This window comes from Podarcis tiliguerta (genome assembly GCF_965153285.1).
Source record: "Podarcis tiliguerta genome assembly, chromosome: 1".
In the NCBI taxonomy this organism is placed as follows: Eukaryota; Metazoa; Chordata; class Lepidosauria; order Squamata; family Lacertidae; genus Podarcis; species Podarcis tiliguerta.
The window spans coordinates 63,751,639-63,772,797 of record NC_139534.1 but is presented as its reverse complement, the minus strand read 5'-3'; the positions used below and the strand labels follow the sequence as shown (position 1 = coordinate 63,772,797).

At 44.4% G+C, this 21,159-nt stretch overlaps 2 protein-coding genes across 3 annotated transcripts in view; both read left to right on the top strand.

Moving 5' to 3' along the window:
- Positions 1 to 2,835, top strand: part of OSBPL5 (oxysterol binding protein like 5) — a 124,720-nt gene extending 121,885 nt beyond the window's left edge. For both annotated transcript variants that reach the window (XM_083425977.1, XM_083425976.1), the window contains exon 22: positions 1,206 to 2,835. In XM_083425977.1, the coding sequence (XP_083282103.1) occupies positions 1,206 to 1,341 (136 nt within the window). In that variant the 3' untranslated portion in view covers positions 1,342 to 2,835. The remainder of the gene's footprint in view (positions 1 to 1,205) is intronic.
- A 5,896-nt stretch (positions 2,836 to 8,731) lies between these two features.
- Positions 8,732 to 19,274, top strand: PSMG1 (proteasome assembly chaperone 1). Its single transcript, XM_083425951.1, has 7 exons — positions 8,732 to 9,062; positions 10,567 to 10,664; positions 11,590 to 11,741; positions 12,611 to 12,673; positions 14,347 to 14,545; positions 15,944 to 16,080; positions 18,088 to 19,274. Exons 1-7 carry the CDS (start codon positions 8,917 to 8,919, stop codon positions 18,157 to 18,159), a joined length of 867 nt encoding a protein of 288 aa, XP_083282077.1. The 5' UTR covers positions 8,732 to 8,916; the 3' UTR covers positions 18,160 to 19,274.
- The last annotated feature ends 1,885 nt before the right edge of the window (positions 19,275 to 21,159 follow it).

Sequence of the window (21,159 nt, the reverse complement as noted above, 5' to 3'; positions counted from 1 at the left end):
TCTTCAAATAACCACCACAGTGTTAAGGTCTCGTTATTAACAGAATTTGGGATAGAGAGGAGGAAGGTTACCTTGGGCCAGGTGCCTGGGTCAAATATGAATACTACACAAACATGACAATAATGACCTTTGACCCATGTGGAAGGTAAAGCCAATAAACTGGACAAGGATTGGCTTCCTTTAAATCCTGCTGTTTTCTATCACAAACCTGAAGACATTGCATATATCCACATTTTTAAAAGTGTCTTATTTCTATCTTTTGGTGAGGCAGATGCTCAGGACTGATCTTTCTCTTCTGAGGTTGGGGCGGGAAGGGTAAGCTGAAAACTAATCTTAAGTCTCTTCTGCTTTTAAAAAGATAAAAGGGAACAGTGCCAACGATGTTGCATAAAAGAACTTTGCAAATTCAAATCTTGGCTTAAATTGCAGCTGCCCACTGACAAGAAGGCATTTCTTCTTCTCTTAACTTCCAAAGGGTTTCCGCTCCTGCGTGAAGCTCAAGCATGATTTAGCAGTTCAGTTCTTGCAAAGCTCTCCCTGCTCCAGCGTAGTCACAAAAAGGAAATGAGTAAATAAACCTTGTTGTATTTCATTGTGATCAGTTTTCTGGTGCAAGCGTTGGCAGACCTGCAGGTGCAGCATTTCCTAGCAGTTGGCTGCCAGTAGGAAAGAACAGCTGCAGTATTTTCTTTACATATAATTTTGTCAAGGGAGTTTTGTCAGAACCACTCCCCAGTTTGTACCTAGGTTAGGAGAGTTAAAGACACAACCATTGAATATGTCTGAGTACACGTCAAGCTGACAAGGTTAAGTCAACAACCTTTGGTCAGTACAGTAAACAGATGCCGGTGCGCTTTAATACCTCAAATAGACAATTAATATTTGACATCTAAATCAACAATAAAACTTTGCCTGATTTCTCTTTCTAAATTAGGCAAGATGTTTATGCTAGCCCTAAATTTCAGGCCTGCAGTACTTTCTTGCTTTTTGAAGCCTAAGGTTTTGGGCTGCAGGAGGCAAATCCTCCGTTTCCCTTCACAGTTTTATCAAGAAGAAATATGTGGGGCCAGAATATTTACCAGGCAGGTCGGGCACTGAATTTTAACTTGATCCTGTGTTTTGGCACTGTGTGATCTGTGAGCGCAAATGCAGTGTCTGGTTTTGAGTAACGATGGATTGGCGGTGGCTGTTGTTCTTTCTTTCAGAAACCTCACTGCTCTGAACAAAAAGTCGCTCTACAGGAGGGCCTCATCGGAAAACCTCTTCCTGGACTCTCGCTGTTGGTTTCTTCTGTGCATCTTTCTAACATGTCAGCTCTTCATTAATTATGTGTTCAAATAAAAAGCACTGCATTTGGCAGCAATAACAAGTGACCAGCTGCAGGAATGGGGAGACTTAATTGCAAGGAGCCCACTGAGGCACCAAGCACTTTAATACCTACGCAGTCGGGGGCAAGAGGAAGCGAGAACAAGGTTAACCAGGGAGCCTGCAGAGTTTTGTTCTTCAGATTAATGTCATTGCCTTTTTACATGTACATCTACAAGGACCTCTTTACCTGTATGGGCCTTAATGCTAAAGCCAAATGTAGCTTTAATTGTGCAATTTTGTTTTCTATGTTTTGTCATTTTCTGAGACAACTAAGATTTACCAACCAGTATTTGGTGCCCCCTTTAACACTTCTACACATCTACTTGGTTTTATAAAACGATTCCTAGTGTCTTGTTTTATAGCTCTTCTGTGGGTGGGGGAAGGGCGTTTTGCAATCCATCAAGATGCCTTTTGATAAATTTCCCATATGGAAGGGAACGTTAGGCACCCATGTGAAAATTGAACCAACTTGGGTTATCGATAGCACAGCTTCTCCTTGGGTCTTCTAATCAGTGCTCTCACATGCCAAATCCCTACAAACAGCACATCCCACTCCATCCCACCAAGATTGTAAATATACACGATTTCTTAAATCCTGCCCTTCTAAGAAATATGAGGCCACAACCAATGAGGCCCCAGAGAGTCAGACATGCCTGTTTATGATTTGATTTAATATATATATATGTATGTTTTTACATTGATTAAAGCATACACACACAAGCATTGTATAAAGGAATGCCTCCGAAATGTACCATTATTCCATGATGGGTGGAAGAAGATGGGTGTAGAAGCACTTCTGTATATAGGTAATTTCATATGTCACAAATTCACTACAGTTCTGGGGTTCACTGGGCTTATTTTGTGACGCGGGAGACATTTTGTCCATTGATGAATACAGGGTAGTTATGTGAGCAGGTGCAAGCAATTGCTCCTGCACTTTTCTGAAGTGATCACTTGCAACAGTTGGCTCATCTTCCTTGTGCTTTACATCAAGGGACAACTGTTTCTGAGTATCACAGAGAGACCTCCTTTCCTGTATAGGACTGATCCTGTGATTGTGAGAAGGCACCCTGCGTATATTGTTTGCTCTTAGGTACATTTAAAGGTTAAAGGTCAGGAATAGTAAGGGTTTGCCACTGCATCCTCCAAATCTGTTGATAGTCTTCCTATTTTTACACCATTTTTAAAAGATTTGCAATATTTTATGTAGACTTGCAGCCAGTACTAAGCCTTTTTTTCCGGCCTGAAATAGTTCCAAGTGGTAAGTACTGCTATATATATATATAAAGATATTATATATATAAATATATATATACAGCCTTAAAATATTTAGTGGTGGTGCCAGTCTGGGCTAACTTTCAATGTAAATGTTTCCAGATTTTTAACTACATTCCTTGTGATGTTCCCCGTTAGGGGAAAACTTGTTTGTGCTTGATACATTGAAATAAATTACACAACTTTCACTTATCTCCTCTTCGTGGCTGGATCATTATTGTTCTGGGGACTTTTGTACATGTTCTGCTGCTCACATCACTTGTGTATTAAGGTGGGAGTTTTCAGAACAAGTAGGTCAGGCCTGTCAGGCCTGCTGGAGGCTGTGGCCGGCTGGGCCTTGGAGTTCCCTAACCTATTGGTATTGGGGGACTTCAACATCCATGCTGATGCCGCTCCCTCCTCACAGGCTCTGGACCTGGTGTCTTCCATGGCGACACTAGGGCTCTCCCAGTTTGTTTCGGGCCCCACACATCAAGCAGGCCACACGCTAGATTTGATCTTTGGTGTTGGTATAGATGTGATCATGTTTCCCTCAATGAAGGTGCCATGGTCTGATCACTGCGCTCTGAAAGCCAGGATTGACGTTCCACCCCCACCCTGCTTAGGTGGCGAGCCGATTTGGGCTCGCCCGCAGAGGCTGATGGACCCTGATAGATTCCGTCAGGCCTTGCGGGACCTTGCTCCCCCTGGCGACTCATTGACTGAGCTTGTTGAGGGCTGGAATACCCAGCTCCTAGCAGCCATCGATGAGATCGCACCTAAGCGCCCTCTGCGACCCCGCAGAAACCGGGCTCCCTGGTTTACCGAGGAGCTTCGGAAAATGAAGCGGGACCTCAGACGGCTAGAGCGAGTATGGCGGGGCGCCCGTGACGGAGCCTCAAGAACATCTTATAGGGTTTCTATGAAAACCTATGAGATGGCAGTGAAGGCCGCTAAGAAGTCCTACTTCTCGGCCTCCATTGCATCCGCTAGCTCTCGCCCGGCGCAATTATTTAGTATAATTAGGTCCTTAACGTCCCTTGAAGGACAGCCAAATTTAAATAACAATTCGACACACAGCTGTGAGGCATTTGCGAGCTTTTTTGCGGAGAAGGTCCTGTTGCTCCGCCATGACCTCCCTGCCAATTTGGACACAATAAGGGAACTGGAGGCCCCTCGACTGTCCTCGGGTCCAGTATTGGACCACTTTGACCAGATATCCCCAGCCGATGTGGACAGACTCCTCCGAGCTGGAAAGCCCACCACCTGTCCTCTTGACCCGTGCCCGTCTTGGCTGATTAGAGCGTGTCCAGACGAGGTGCGGGCCCCCCTGGGTGATATCATCAATTTGTCCCTTGGCGCTGGGATATTCCCAGGGGAACTGAAGGAGGCAGTGGTGCGTCCGCTCTTAAAGAAAACATCATTAGATCCTTTAGATCTATCCAATTACCGCCCGGTTTCGAATCTTCCATTCCTGGGTAAGGTGATTGAGAGAGCGGTTGCTGAACAGCTTGGTAGGTTTCTGGATGAAACATCGGCTCTCGATCCATTCCAGTCCGGCTTCCGCGCTGGTCATGGGACCGAGACGGCTCTGGTCGCCCTAACAGATGATCTCCGCAGGCAGCTGGATCGAGGCGGGTCGGGGCTGCTGATTCTTCTAGACCTGTCAGCAGCCTTCGACATGGTTGATCACGAACTCCTGGACCACCGCCTTGCCGACGTGGGGATCCAGGGCACAGTCCTTCAATGGCTGCGCTCGTTTCTCTCTGGTCGGGGACAGAGGGTGGCGCTTGGGGGGGAATTGTCATCGCGCCACTCCCTGGTGTGTGGAGTGCCTCAGGGTGCGATTCTCTCTCCGATGCTTTTTAACATCTTTATGCGCCCCCTCGCCCAGCTTGTCCGGAGTTTTGGGCTGGGTTGCCATCAGTATGCTGATGACACCCAACTCTATCTGTTGATGGATGGCCATCCTGACTCGGCCCCAGACACACTGACCAGATGCCTGGAAGCTGTGGCTGGATGGTTTCGTGGGAGCCGGTTGAAGTTAAATCCTTCGAAGACAGAGGTCCTCTGGCTGGGACGGGGCGATATGGGATTGAGGGGGCAACTCCCATCTCTTGCGGGGGTGCAACTAGTGCCAGCATCGTCCGTTAAGAGTTTGGGTGTAATCTTCGATACCTCCCTCTCTATGGAGGCGCAGATTACAGCTATAACAAAGGCGGCTTTTTTTCATCTCCGCCAAGCTAAGCAGTTGGCTCCTTATCTCTCTCGCTCCGACCTAGCCACTGTGATCCACGCGACGGTCACCTCCAGACTGGATTATTGTAACTCGCTCTACGTGGGGCTGCCCTTGAGACTGACCCAGAAACTCCAACGGGTGCAGAATGCCGCAGCGAGACTCCTTATGGGGTCGTCACTGCGAGATCACATTCATCCAGTACTATATCAGCTGCACTGGCTCCCGGTGGAGTACAGGATCAGGTTTAAGGTGCTGGTTTTAACCTTTAAAGCCCTATACGGCCTAGGACCCTCGTACCTGCGGGACCGCCTCTCCTGGTATGCCCCACAGAGAAACCTACGGTCTGCAAATAAAAACATCCTGAAGGTCCCAGGCCTCAGAGAGGTTAGGCTGGCCTCAACTAGAGCCAGAGCTTTCTCGGCTGTGGCACCAATCTGGTGGAACGCTCTGTCACAAGAGACTAGGGCCCTGCGGGACTTGACATCTTTCCGCAGGGCCTGTAAGACAGAGCTGTTCCACCAGGCCTTTGGTCAGGGCGCAGCCTGACCCCCTCCTCTGGCAATCTGCACAGGGTCTTGCTTGCTGGTTGCCATCAATTTGTTTCTGATTGATTTTATGGTGAAAAGTTTTTAGAATGTTGGATTGTTTTTATTGTTGTTAGCCGCCCTGAGCCCGGCTTTGGCTGGGGAGGGCGGGGTATAAATAAAATTTATTTTTATTATTATTATTATTATTATTAGGTGTATACTGTAGGATATAATGCATATGATCTCCGTTAAGAGATGGTGGCGTCACATTATGCACTAAAATTTAATTACAGTTTATTTTTATTTGGGAAATTTACCAGCAATTTTTGTAAGTGGCTGTTTCTCTGTTCCATATACATTTGAAAAGCAATTGGCTTTGAGTGACAATCTGGTTGTTTCATGTTAATGTTTCTGGCAGAGAGATGGTTTAACTAACGAGGTGTCAGATAATGCATTCTTTTCTTTTCTTTTCTAGCTTAGTGAGGCATGTATCAGGAAGTTTGGTCATTATCTGGCCTTCCAATGAATTACTGCTATTCTTACACACTATTGGCATACTGAGGCACAATCCTAACCATGTCTGTTTAAAAGTCCAATTAAATTCAGTTGGCCTTACTCCCCAATACGTCTTCATAGTGTTGGGGAATCAGTGGGAATAGCTGGATGTCTATGTGAGTCAGGTCCCTTGTGAATATATTTTCTGAAAACCTATTGCAAGTGTATAGAATCTGATGATGCTGTTAGACACAAAACTCCCATGAATCTCAGCCAGCATGGCCAATGGTCAGGGATGATGGGAGTTGTAGTTCAGCAACATCTGGAGAGCCACAGGTTCCCCAGTGTTTTACTGTGTCGTAGCTCTCATTATAGCTCAGTTAGTAGAGCATGAGACTCTTAAAATGAGGGTCTTGGGTTTGAGCCCCACGTTGGGCTACAGATGATTACATTGCAGGGAGTTGGACTAGATGGCACTCAGGGTCCCTTACGATTATGGAGAACATGTTGCCTTAATCTCCAGTTAAGTGAGGAGCTAAGCAATTATTATTGATCCATAGCAATTCAGAAATCTGGGGAAGCAGCGTGTTCACAAACAACTTTTAGGATAGCTGAAAGTTGCTGAAAGACTGAAATGTAACAGAACTATAGATCAGAACATTTACTAGATCTTAACTTAGAACTACAGGGCATCATTGAACAATTGGCTTTAAGAACAGCAGATGCCTTGAACCTATGGGAGGATAGGGCAGTAATACATGACACTTGGGATGAAACATTTCCTTGACCTACTTCTTCATGATGACCTCAACCTGTTTTCTTAAAAATAAAAATAAGCCTTTGTAAAGTTTTTAAAGTATATCAACTCAAAATAAAAATGCAAGGGTCAAATAATATAAAGCAAATGTGAGCTCCTAGAAATTGTCTAAAATGACTGCACTCCAGTTGTTGTGGCAAGTATCAGAACACAGTAATTCTTCCCGTTGTTCCACTGGAGTACTTTGAATCACTGCTAGGACATCTAGTGGTAGTTTACAGATTTGTATTATATAAGTCAGGGTTGGGAAACTTCAACTGAGGGGGCAAAATGTGGCCCTCACTGATTCAGAATGGTCTACCTGACAGCAGACATGACAATATTCAGAATACACCCAATTTAAACCCTTCCTGGTATCTAATGTGCCATTTTAAGTTTCATTTCCTTACATTATATCCCAACTTTTCCCAGTATGGAAGCCAAGATTGTATACATATTGATCATCAAGGTCTCCTAGCCAGTGACTGGATCCAGACTTACAAGGTGATGCCTTCATGTGCCATCAGGCCATACTCTTATTATTTGGGAGTAGTTCTACAAATCTTACACATGCATGACAAACTGGCATCCTGATTCCCAAAACACAGTGCTTTGTGTCACGGTGATGCTTATGTGTTGCAGGAATGCTCTCTTGGGTCCTCTGTGCATGTGTAGCTGTTGCACAAGCATGGCTGTGCAGATTCAAGACGAGCTCCCACACAAAGTTTTCCATGGGGTAGGAAAGGGGGGTTGAGTAAGAGGATGATACTGAGCTAGTTTTTTAATCCAAAGAGTCAGGGCCTAAAGCGATTGCTTATGGGCTGTACTTCAACTTGGATTCCACATTGCCAACTGCTGTGTTGTCTTACTGGGGTGCCACTTTTAAATGATAAATATATGTATTTGCTGCCTTGAGCACTATTCTGTTGGAAAGGTTGGGTTTATTTATTAAGGAGATAAATATACCATATTTTCCCGTGTATAAGACTAGGTTTTCCCCCTAAAAAATAATGTCAAAAATTAGGGGGCATCTTATACTCTGGGCCATCTCCCCCCATTTTCTTAAATCTGAGTCCCCCAAAATAGGGGGCGTCTTATAGACGCAAAAATACAGTAGCTATAATCTAAAACCAGGTACTGTACTATGATTGGAATGACAGTGGAATTCAAAACAAAGGTGTTTCTTCCTTACACTACAATTCTATTATTCTATGGCTTAGGATCCCTATAGCCAAGGACAGTCTTTTCCAACAAACCTCAGAGCAGTAGCACCCCTCCCCCCTTGGATGCTGTCCCTGAAAGGCTAACCTGGTGCCAACTTTGTCATCATTTCAGCACCGGACAAGGACAATTTTGTTTTCCTGGGCGTAGCCAGGATTTTTGTTTGGGGGGCAGGACCTCAGTTTGCTATATATTTTTATTGGTTCAGGGGGGCCGCTCACCCCGTCGCAGGGATTCGAACCACCGACCTTCTGATCGGCAAGTCGGCTCTGTGGTTTAACCCACAGCGCCACCCGCATCCAGCTAGGATTTTATTAGCCGAAAATGGAAAGATGACAAGATACCAACGAAAGAAGACTGGCAAGCTAAAACTATGGGATATGCAAGGGAAGACTAAGAGATAAAGACAATAGAGACTTCAAAAAAGGTTGGGAACCGTTTATGTTGTAGCTACAGAAATGTTGTAAAGAAATGGACTCACTGGCAGGGTTTGAGTAAACACAACTAAGAAGTGTAAAAGTTAAGGAGCAATAATTCGGAAAATAACCAAGTGTAGGATGTAATTTGAAAAAATATGGTATAAAGATGATAAGAATATAAGAGTTAAAAGATTTTAAAAGTAAGGTAAAACAAAGTAAGCAGAAGTAGCAAATATTTAAAGAACCAGAAGAGGAGGTTGAGGGAAGTCACAGGGTGGGGGGTGGAGATTTGTAATAATTTATTTTTCTTTATTGTTTATGTTGAATATAAAACTGTAAAACCTAATTAAAAAAAAAAACCCTACACTGCTGCTGCTGCCGGGTAAGGCGGGGCTTCGCGGGGGAGGGGCAAGGGCCTCCGCCCCAAAGAAGCGCGCTCTTACACGGAGGCGACCCGAGCGAGCGCACGGCCCGGGCCGCCCGCCCTTCCTTCCTTGCCGGTCGCTGTGACCCGGAAGGGCTCCCGGCGCGTGTCTCGGCAGGCAGGCAGGCGGGCTGAGCGAGGCGGCCGCTCTTACTTGAGCTGCCCGGGGGGAGATGATGGCCACGTTCTTCGGCGAGGTGGTGGCGCCTCCGTCCCGCGCTGGCGACGACTACGACGACGACGAGGAGGAGGCGGCGGCCCTGGAGCGCGAGGAGACGCCGGAAGATCGCGAGATTCGCCAGCAGCTGGAGAAGAAAAGGTGGCGTCCGGGGCGGGCGGGAGGCAGAGGAGGCGCTTGGAAACCAGGCACGAGGAGGGATGGGAAACGCTCCGGCAGAGTCGAGGCTCTCAGCTCCTGCGGGCAGGCGGGGGGGACAAAAAACAAAAAAACCCTAAAAACATTCTGGTCCCTTGCAACCCGTGACGTAACAACGGGGGCACTTCTGGGCATGTGAAGAGTGCCTTCCCGCCGCAGCGAAATCATTGCAGCTTTCCCTTAGGCAGGTGGGCGCGACCCTTCAGCCGGAGGCGGGAACCAAACCTCAGCTGAAGCGGTCGTGTGGTTACCTAGCCTAGAATGGTTGTCAGTGACGTTACAGTTAATTGAACTTGATATGTACATTTGTTTATATCCCTTCTTTCGTTCTAGTCTAGTGGCGTTCCGGGGATGGACTGCCATCTAGGCACTGGCCAGGCCCAGATGTGTGTCGTTTCTACAAGGGGAGGGTGGGCTATGCCATGTCTCTTCAGAATGTGTTGTGTGGTTCCCAGTGCAATAGGTGTGAACACCTGTTGCCATCGCCCTTCCCCTTTTGGAGGAGTAACACGAATCTACTTGCGCCAACCTGTTGTTTTGGAAGCCGTTGCGACAGATGTGGGTAACCTTTGGCCCTCCAGATGTGGCTGAACTGTAGCTCTCATCAGACACAGCCAGGGAGTTGTAGTTGAGCAACATCTGGATTGACAAAAAGGTTCCCCCACACCTGCCCTCTGAAGTAAGGTTGCCAGATTTTTTTCAATGAATCCAGGGACACGCTTCAACTTTCTGCTAAATAGATGGATTTTGTCAGGGGACTGATTTGTAAATCTGGGGACTGTCCCCAGGAAATGGGGATGTCTAGTAACCTTACTCTTAAGACAGTGATGACCAACAGAAGTGTAGGAGAAATGACAGGCTTGGGTTTTTGGGGGAGATTTGTGCTTGGTTACTCCTTACAAAGAGGCTCCCATACAGATGCTCCTTCATTTTAATTTTCACCCTGCAGGAGTAAAGAGAGTCTGGGGAATGGGTTAGTTTCAGTAGAATAGGACAGTATGTGGAGAAAGGTTTATAGAGGCCCTTCTTCCTCTCTATCCTCTTTGGCTGCATTGTGTAGCAACCACCCTCACCCCCAAAAACCCACAGAACTTCCTGTAATGTTTTTAATCTTCTCTCCTTTTGATTTCCTTGCACAAATGGGTTGAGAATCCTTTTATAGGCTATTGGCCTACTAATTGCTCTCTAGGGATAAGTGGAGAACTAAGCTTGTAATCCTAACCCCTGTTACCTGAGACTTGAAACCCACTGAATTCTGTGGGACTTCTGAATAGGCATGGTTAGGATGGCAGCCCATGCCCCTTGATCAGTGATAGTACTGTGAACACCCAGCGGATACATCTATATTTATCTCAATTGTACAAATAACACTTCGCTGGGATGGTGCCATCTTCTTGCTCAGAGTATGTTTAACCTTGTTCTGTTTTCATTTTGTTTCTGTATTCAGGGAAGTTCACATCCTCTGGAATTCAACATCTACTGCATCTAATAACGAGCAGTTTCCTTGCTCAAAGTTCGTATTGGCTGTAGGGCACAATGCAGTAGGTAGGCAATCTGTATGTGTTCTTCATTTCAGTGTTTAACAACCTGTAAGCAGGGCATGAGGGACGCAGGTGGTGCTGTGGTCTAAACCACAGAGCCTAGGGCTTGCCGATCGGAAGGTTGGCAGTTCAAATCCCCGCGACGGGGTGAGCTCCCATGGTTCGGTCCCTGCTCCTGCCAACCTAGCGGTTCGAAAGCAAGTCAAGTGAAAGTAGATAAATAGGTACCGCTCCGGCGAGAAGGTAAATGGCGTTTCTGTGCGCTGCTCTGGTTCGCTAGAAGCGGCTTAGTCATGCTGGCCACATGACCCAGAATCTGTCTGCAGACAAACGGCAGCTCCCTCGGCCAGTAAAGCGAGATGAGTGCTGCAACCCCAGAGTCGGCCACAACTGGACCTAATGGTCAGGGGTACCTTTATCTTTAAGCAGGGAATGATAGAGATGTATAAGATTATGCATCTGCTATTATATTTTGTAATAGTAGAACTTCCATGCAGTTGAATGTAGGAAGATTAAGGATAGACAAAATTAAGTACTTCCCTCAGCACATATTTACACTATGGAATTTGCTCCCACAGGATGTAGTGATAACTACTAGCTCCGATGGGTTTAAAGGGGGATTAGACAAATTATCAGTTTTTGATGTGTAGAAAATAGTGTGCAACCTTATAATTTGTTAGGTATTTTGTAACTGAGTTTAGTAGCCATGTTTACCTTAACCCCCTCCCTCCAGCTGAATTCTATGGAAACCCAAAATACTGTTTATCTTATTTTCTTTCTATTTCTGTGTATATTCACTAAATAATCTACAGGGAAGCTGCCTACATAAACTGAGTTGCATCACTGCACTTCCACATAGCAATGATAGTTAAGAACAATGTGCAGAACATAACAGTGCTATAGGAAATAAATCTCATTTCTGCTTGCAGCATTCTTGTCTTCCTTTGTTTTGAGTTCTGGAGGCTGGGAAGTCGTTGGATCTGTCAAATTGTGGAATGAGTGGTGCAGAACATCAAATACGACCAAAGTCCTTCCAACAGATTCCTTCTGTTTGTTCTATCGGTTGATTTCAGATCCCACAGTAAGTAAGATAGAGAGTTGTCCCCAACGTAGCATTAAGCACCCTGTCAGTTCAGGGATTTTGTCTTCGGCAGCTGTACTTTCCACCTTCTCTGCTCCCACATGCCCTCTAAATCTGTTCCAGCGGTTCTCCCAACCCTCCAGAGCAGATTTAGGGACTCCCGTGGCACAAGTGGAAATCATTGCACTGACATCATGCATTCATTGGATACCTCCCAGAGCTTATGGAATCAGACTTGAGTTTGTTACCTGATGATATCTTGGTATTTAACTGATGTGGTTTGGTGCTGGAGACGGCAAAGCTAGACTGTCCAGCCCTGCACTAGTGTTTGCATTGAATCTTCTTGCCTATCCTTGTGTTTAAGAATTAGAACACCAGCAGTCTGCTTTCATGCAAGTGCTTTTGAACAGTCACGTGCTTTCATATTAGCTACATAGTATGCATAACTTTAGATGTGGCCTTTAGTACTGTGTAAGTAATGAGAGATTGTAATATGGTATTCCTTGTTACAAACACATGCAGCTCCTTCAAACTGACTCAGCCTCAATTTGTATGCAAACCATGTGCTCCACCACCATTCAGTTACAGCCTCTTCCTTTTGTCTTATTGGTCAGTGAAGAAAGAGCCTTACAGTAACAATTGTTGTCTGTGGGTGTGTCCATTGTAGGATTAGCCAAGATCAAGTGTGATGTGCAGCACAATCCTATGCACGTTTATTCCCCAAGTTCCACTGTCTTTAGTGGAGCCTCCTGGAAAGGGCCTGTGAGATTACAGCTTTCGGTTATCATAATTACTTTTCATGCTATATATATATTAACATAGTTCTGTTTAAAATTCATGAAGCATTTATGACTGTTCTGTCATTTCAGGTTTTATTGTGCCAGTGCAGTTGTTACGTGGCAGAGGACCAGCAGTTTCAGTGGCTTGAAAAGGTAAGAAGTGGAAGAAATCGGGATACAAAGCAGTGTTAGAAACTGATATATGAAAGCTAGGAGCTAAGTGGCACTGTAATCCTAGGTTATGGGCACAACAGGGGAATGTCTAGGCGTGCATTTTTATAACAAGAATACAAAGCTGAAAATGAATGAACTGCAGTTAAAATATTATGCTCATTTCTCAAATGGTCTAGTCCTTCCCCTGTCCGTCCCCCTAATATTCTTAGGAGGTCTCTTCTGCAGTCTTCAGAGAGTAGCTGGAAATGGGGAGGCAGAAAAAGGTCTTCCTTTCCAGTTTTAATCTGAAATCTTAGGCGCAGTACTGTGCCCAGAGCTCAGAAATCACGTGCGCTAATGAAATTCCCTGTCGCAAAATGCACCTAGAACAATGGGAGTTTCAAACCCTGATACAAAGTGCAAGGGTGAAAGAGTCCCCTTGTTTTGTGAGTACATACTGTGGATAAGAGAAGTAATGGATCTGAGATTCTGGGCTCCAGTCTTATACATACTTATCTAGGAATAAGTCTCACTGAATTCCATAGGACATACTTCAGAGTAAACTTGTATAGGATTGCACTGTAAATAAATGTACTGCTGATTTGTTCACTGGTCATTGTATGTCTATTTTACTGGGTAAAACATTGACATAATGTATCAAGGGCCAAACAGTAAGAATAATTGTTTACCGGGCAGCATCCTAAAAGGAAAATTGGTTGGAATTGTTATTCAGCTTTGCCAGTCGTTGTTGTTGTTAGTGATATTGCACCCTTTCTTCAAGGCTCTCAAAGTGACATATATAGTTCTTTCCTTCCTCATTTTAACCCCTCAACAACCTTGTGAGGGGTTGGGCTAAGAGATAGTGACAGGCCCAACAGTGAACTTGTTGGTTGAGTGGGAATTTGAATCCTGGTCTCCAAAGTCCTAGTCTGACACTTGCCGCTACACCACACTGGCTTGATTTGGTACCTGCAACTGTGTTGAATCCAGCCTGTTGCAAACAGAAATCCTCCGCGTCATCTTCTGAACAGAGGAGGATATTGGCTACAAAAGCTGATAACCTCCTTTTCAGCACATTTGCTCAGAGGCCTTTTGGCACTTTGACTTTGGTGCATTGGCATCTGTTCCTTGAAAAAGAATATATGATGTTGCATAGGACATCTTCAAGCTGGCATTGCCCCTTAGACTGTACAACATAGTGTAGATCATGGTGCTGTGGCATTTCTCCAATCTGGGATTCAGTTATGGGCTGAAGGAATATGAATGTGTGAATTACAGGGACTGAATATACCGACGAAGTCAATTAAATTGCAGAGAAAGTTTCTGCAGATTCATTGAGTCTCTCAGGTGCCACAGGACTCATGCTGCTACAGACACTAGTAGAACAATCCTTTACAAATCTACTCAGAAATAAGCCCCCTTGATTTCAATGAGGCTTACCCGGGAGGAGGGAGTTTAAGACTGTGGCCCAAAGGTTGATTGACCAGCAGTGGTATGAGTGCCATGTTGCAGTTGCTGCTCCCCACATTTGCCTTAAAGGTTGATATCATGGGGAAGAAGCACAATAGTGCTGGAAGCTCCTGTAATACTGCTGGTATGTGTGACTTGGCTCCAGCACCGCTATTCATCTGGAATTTGTCGCACTTAAATCGGGATTTACATTTTCATCCTAGGTTTTTGGATGCATGCAGAAGACAGATTTGCAAGTGCTTGTTCTTTCAACGTGCTCTGTTACAGAATATAAAACAACAGAATCAACTCTAACACTTCCTTCTCCTTTTCTGAAAGCATTAAAGACAAGCACGTTCAAAGATAAAGTCTGTTGTTCACTACTAGAACAGCCAAATATTGCACGGGACCTCCCTGCTGCAGGTATTTAACAATGCAAAACCTTGAATAAATGTCTATAGTGGTACCTCAGCTATGAAGTGTCCTCCTCAAGGACAGATTCACCTGGCACCAACTTTGCTGTCTTTTGGGCACCAAGCAAAAACCCCTTTTGATACTTCCAGGCATTTAAAAAACATTTTTACCATTTTCTCATACATATATATATATATACATACACACACACACCTTCATACTATTAATGGTGCACTTTATAAGCTGGTTGTTTTTATCAAACCATTGATTAAAGGTGGTTTGTATATAGTCCTGGAATAAATAAGTATAATGTTGAGGCTGATTTTATCTGGTCTTGAATGACTGGTGGATGTTCTCTCAGTGGGAGCTAATAGTTAGGAAAGAGCTGGATAATTTTCCTTCAGTCTTTTGCATGGGAAAGCCAGAAATGGAAGGTGACCCGTGCATGTGCAAGCACAAGCCCTAGCAGAGGAGAGGGGTGTGCTGTGAATCAACAAAAGCAATTTATTTGGGGCAAGGGAGAGCGACAGGTCAGAGTGAATTGCACTTTTGCTGGAAGGTTGAATGCACTAATGTGGAGCAATTAATCTGCTACCTGGCAGGAATGTGTGCTGTTTGCCTCCACTTTTTATGGTTCTTTTTTAAAGAAAATGAACAAATATTACAAAAATGCCAGAAATATTTGGAATTTTCTCCTCCAAAGGGAGCTTACTACAGCTAGTGTTGCCCTCGTAATTTTTCACTGTTGGGGGAAGTGCGGAGCATATAACAAGAAGTTGGCTGGAATTCCATTCAGACTGATGATGGGCACCAGTAGAATTGTTCTCCTCAATATCGTAAAATATTCTGCTGCTACAGCAAGTGGCAGTAGCAGCACCAGCCTGGCTTCATAAAATGCATTTTATTGGCAAAGCAACAGCTTTACACCATCTACCCAGGCAGGTATGCCAGAACAAATGATTTGCTTAATAGACTACAGGGATGCTGCATTTGTACTGTGCATTGCAAATTCTGCACGGAGCAGAAAGCTGGGCTTGATGACCTCTGTGGTCCCTTACAACACTGGTTCTGTGACAGTGCCTTGAACATTGCGTTAAGGCTATGGAACTCTGACCTAGAGTGTTGGCCGGCCTTTTTTTTCTCATGACATGCTTCCAGGGGGAAAAAAGTTGTTAACATGTGTGATTCGTTGTGGATTTCTTACAATATGCTTGCAGAAAACAATAAGGTGTTGTTGTTTTTTAATGTATGATTCATTTTGATCAACTGAGCATGTTGCTGATTTATTACCACTGCAAAAACAGGTTACTAGTCTCTCTCTCTCTCTCTCTCTCCCTCCCTCTCCCTCTCCCTCTCTCCCTCTCTCCCTCTCCCTCTCTCCCCTCATGCCTCCTGAATTGTGCCTAGTTCTCAGTTACTGTCAAGTGTGGCAGATCCCTGCAGTGCTTTATCAGTGTTACACTGATATCATCAAACTCGATTTGGTAACAATTGAAGCTTTCGAGCCCTTGCTATCTTCCAGAATCCTGAAGGGTTTGGTGAAGGTAAGATTCAATTATTAAGCCTGTATGTGGCCTTATTTCAGTTTGCCTGTCTGCAGACTGGTCACTACAACAGCTGCTGTGAAGGGACCTAAGAGGAGGCCAGCTGGATCAGACCAAAAGCCCATCTAATCCAGCTGTTCTCACAGTAGCCAATCAGGTGCCTCCAGGAAGCCATTAAGCAGGACCAAACTTCATCAGCACTCTCCAGAAACTAGTATTCAGAGGCATAAGGACACTTGGAATTCAATTCCCAGAAGGGCCACTTTGTTGTATTTGTGGGTACGAGCCCTGAAGCCTTCCAGCAACACTGTATTGCTTTTGAGTCACTTCCATGGTCCTGAAATTTTCTGCCTCTGGGCATTAGGAAAGGAGCTGTGAATGCAGATTAGGGATTACTGTGTGTCAGGGGTTTCCCTTGTTGAGTGCTTAAAACATTTGCTTAGCTGCTTGTTTGACTTTGTTTGATCTTTGGCTTTGATTCACACCTGGTTGGGATATAAATTGGTTTACATTGAGATTTATTTTTTTTACTTTAATTGGGCTTTCTTTCATGTTTGAACCTAGGCAACAACAAAGGGTTTATGTTGGAAATCCATATTTAGGTCATGTTTGAAAACTACCTACATCCATGCACTTCGTAATTCAAAGGATAAAAGCTTGTCACTGGACTTTCTTCCATAGGCCACATAACAGAATAATTTAGAGTTAACCACAGCTGCCAACAAACGTCTATTTTTACACCAGTTTTAACTGCTGTTGCTTCTGAAGAATCCTGGGAACTGTAGTTAGGTAAGCAGACTACAAATTCTCTGTTTGAGTTTTCTAGCCCACTTGCAGAACTACAGTTTTCAGGCTTCCCCAGGACAGAGGGAATGACTGTTAACCAGTTAGTGTCTCTGGTGTAGAAATGCCCTTGGAACAAAGATCTAACAACTATTTCAAAATGAGTGGCACTCAGCTTGGCTTGCACAAAATGTCTTGCAACATAAAACAATCCGTACAATCACCATTCAGTGCGAGCAAGAAATGAAATTAATGTCACAAGTTAGGCTGTGCTGTTATGTGTTGTTTTTTCTCATCCTTTCTACCCACAGGATGACTTCTAGAGTTGTCATCAAGCTGTAGAGAAAATCTGTGATAATCCAGTCTTAAATGTAAACTTTAACTCAAAACATTGCTGGGGTTTTTTGAATCCTGAAGCTCTTGCAGAAACTGCAACTTTTAAAAAACAACAACACAAAAAGTTAATTGTTTCTGCCCTGTGCTTCCTTTGCTTAGTTGAGTTTGCTTTGGTTTAATGTAAATGACTGCCAAAGTATCTGAGTGCATTTCCACTATGATATTGAGTTATTGGTTCCTCAAACTAGGCTCATTAAGTGGATGAGGCTAGCAACTGTCAATCTGAAATGAAAGACGTCCATATGGTACCAAGCGGTCCACACCCTGATGAACACACAGCAGAACAAGCTTCCTCCCACAACGCTAAAGTGGAAGGAAAATTAACTGGAGGAATACTGCTACAATCCAGTGCACAGTTATGCACACTTAAATTCCTGCTGGTTACAGGAGATATAAGAAGGGAGAGTGCTATTGAGCTTATGTCGTGCTTGTAAGATTTCTACAGGCATCTGGTTGGCCACTGTGAGCACAGAATATTGGATTAGGTAGGTCTTTGGTCTAATCCTGCAGAACTGTTTCTTATATTCTTTAATGATCCACTGTGTGCTCGGTTGAATATTTGTGTTCATTCTTACCTGGCTTTGATCAATTAATTAGTTACAAAAGTGTGAAGCAGGACCAGCTGGTTCGCAAGTTGCAGTCCATAGCAAGAACTGGATATGGCTGTCCTGGAACAGAATATGGATGCTACATTTCATATGTAGTATACAAAGGGTTGTGTGTGTTCGTTTTGAAAAGTTGATTGGCCAAGAATAAGGAAATATGATAGGCAGTTATTAATGCGTTCTTATCTTTACTGGATATTTTTTTCTATTTTCTTTTACCCAGGACATTTCTAGAAGCACAGAAATATTGAGAAAAGTGGTGACAACAAATGAAATTGATAACATCTACACTTAAAATGGAGAATTATCTTGGATACTTTCAAACTCCAGTCAACTGCAGATACTTTGCCTGGAAGCATTTGGGACTTGTAGTTGTTCCTTTAGAAGTGGAATGTGTTATCTTTTGTACCATATGCTGACTGTTGTGGGGTGTTACCAGCTGAAATGAATTAAAAGATGACGTTTTTATTTTTCACAAACTCAAGCCACTTTTTATTTTTGCTATGAGCAAAGGCAACTCCTTACATTCTTCCACCAGTAATCAAATCTATATTTTAATGCAGCAAAATAATTGTAGTGGATGTGGCAAAGCCTCTGTCTGTAATTGACTGAGTTGGCCCCCTACCACAGAAGCAGGGCAGGCAGCAAAGCCTGTGGATGCTGTTAGTCGAAGTGCTTAGGTACTAGAGATAGGCAAGGCAGGCAAAATAGTCTAATAAGATGCAAGGACATAGGAAGCAAGCATCTGATGACTGAGAAGGCAGGAGGCTAAGGAAGGCTTAGGAGAAGAGGGTGGGACTTTTAAGAGAAAGTGGCCCAGAGGAATTTCTTTGTGGGTGAGGAAAAGAAGTAAAATGGTGAGAATGGACAGGTAGGTAGAGTGGCCACTTACATTTTCTCTTTTTTGGCAGTGTTTATCACCAAATAAGGAGACACAGATTTGCATAAGCTAATTTACATGTATAGATTCAGAAACAGTTGCTACCATTTCAATTTTAAAAAAGGATCCGTCCCACAATAGCAAGGAAGATTGACCTGTGCATTTGTTCAGTCTGTTTTCTAGATGTAAAATATAGATGGGCAACTTCAATGCCCCTATTCTTCCTTTTTTGTGTTATATATCTTTATAAACTGGACTTCGATCAGACGGCCATTCAAAATAGAGAACTCCTTCCAATTGAAGCTTTTCCTCTGTAAAGAAGTACCTATGTCAACACTATAGATAGGACACCAGCTCAGGGACAGGAATTGCAAAGTGTGGAATAGCTAATGTTGCTTGAAATAGCCCGTTAAACCTCTGTCTGCAGGCTTCTATAACTGTACAGAACAACTTTACCTTGTTACTTAATAGCCAGTTAAGTTTTTCAGTTACATTGCTTTCAAATAATAAAACCTTCTTATACTAAGAAATTGTCCCATGAAGCTTGTTTTGCCCTTTTGAAATTCTGCACTTTCCTGCCTTAGGTGGTGGCTGCAAAGAGAAGATAGGTGTCCATAAGCAGCACAAAGTGGGGGATCTGGAGCTGAGTTAGGGAGCTGTTGGCTCAACAAGGCTGCAGAGAAGACTGAGAAAGCAGTGTTCTCACTGCCAGTCTCTCTTTACTCCTGTTCTTGGTCACTTACGGTTGCATCATCTCCTTCCTTTCAAGGAAGCTGCTAAGGATAAAACATTCTGGACAATCAAACAGGTTGATCTTGCTCACTCAGGGATTCCCCCGGGGTTTACTGCCCCTCTCCTCCCTGAGGCTCAGGAAGCAAAGGTGGATAATCTGGGTGTGGCTTGGGGGTGGTCAGATGCCCTATGAAGGGATCCAGGTGAGACAACCATGTTGAGGCACTTTAGGACCACCTTGAGACTGCCAGGACTGCTGGGGTTCTCCCTAGGGTCCCACCCTGCCTCTTCAGAGGCTTCTCCAAGGTCTGCAGTGGGCAGGATCCCAAAAAGATCCTTTCAAATAATATAATATTTATAAATAATAAATAATAATAATATTTGCCTTTCAAATAAAGACTGTGAGCCTGCCATGAACCTGTTAGACTGGGAACATTTTTCTGCACCTTGTCTTGAACCTTATGGAGGGGGGCCAGTGAATGTTCTACGTTAGTAATTATGGCTGGAATTCAATATTGTTCTAAGGCAATTGTTCCGTTGATGCTCATCTGATGGAACCACCTCCCTGCACACTGTTCTGGGGGTTCTCTCAACACACACACACACACACCCCAGTTGGGGTGGGGGCATGTGCAGGGGGAGGAGAGATGGGAAAGCCCTGTCATGCTGCTATTCTTAATCTTACTCATTAAGTTAATATACTGCTCATCACAAGACCATGAGGCAATTTACAACCTAGAATACAAAGGTCAATAAATATAGGTATGGTGTAAGAATCAAAACAGTCAGGTTTTTTTAGATTGTAAGCCTGTGGGTAGGGACTGGCTTGTTTTGATTGTACGTAAGCTACTCCGGGGGCTCTAAGCAAGCAAACAAAACTCATATTTTCCTTTCGGAGATCTTAACAATTGGGACATAACTCACCCACCTAGAAATATACTCTGCCTCTTCTGTCCTCCACTCTCCCCCATGCCCGATTCCCCCCCCCCCCGTGCCACCACTGCTATTTACAACCAAGTGAGCTGAACCAGAATAGATAAAATCTGGACCGCTTGCCCCACCTCTCTTGAAATAGTCTGGGAGTTAGGTGGGGGACCATCTAACTCTGATATTCGTTGATATTTGTGCATGGAGTGAAGGGCAGGAACTGGAGAGCAGTTTGCACAAATGGCCCTCTGAGTACTGCCAGAGCGCTTTAATGTTGTTCTCGCATTTCGTCTGGCCATCTCCCTCCATTGGTACGGAAAAGAGGGTGTCTTACTTCCAACGTGCCCTGGGCTATAGAACTCCTTTGGAGGCTGTCAATCCTGTTGCCTGATTCAATCAGGACCACACCCTGACAGTATCACGAGCCCTGCTTCCTCCCTCTCTCCACCTGCCCAACCTGGGTGCTGTTAGGTTTGAGGGAGCCCTGGGTAAAATACTCCCCTGGAAGAGGGGGGGCACCATCACTTCGCAGGCTGCTCCCACCTCCCCGCCCCTGCAGCTACCCTACACATTACAGGCATCAATACTGGCAAAGGAATGGACAGGCCCCTTGTTCATGCTCCCCCTCCCCGCCCCATAGCTAGCCTGCCAGGTTTGCCTCTTGCTCTCCACGTTCTGGGTGGGATGTGTGTAAAGAAGAGCCTGCTGCGCCCATCTCCTGTTTCAACTGTTTATTAATCCAGAATTGCAATGCTT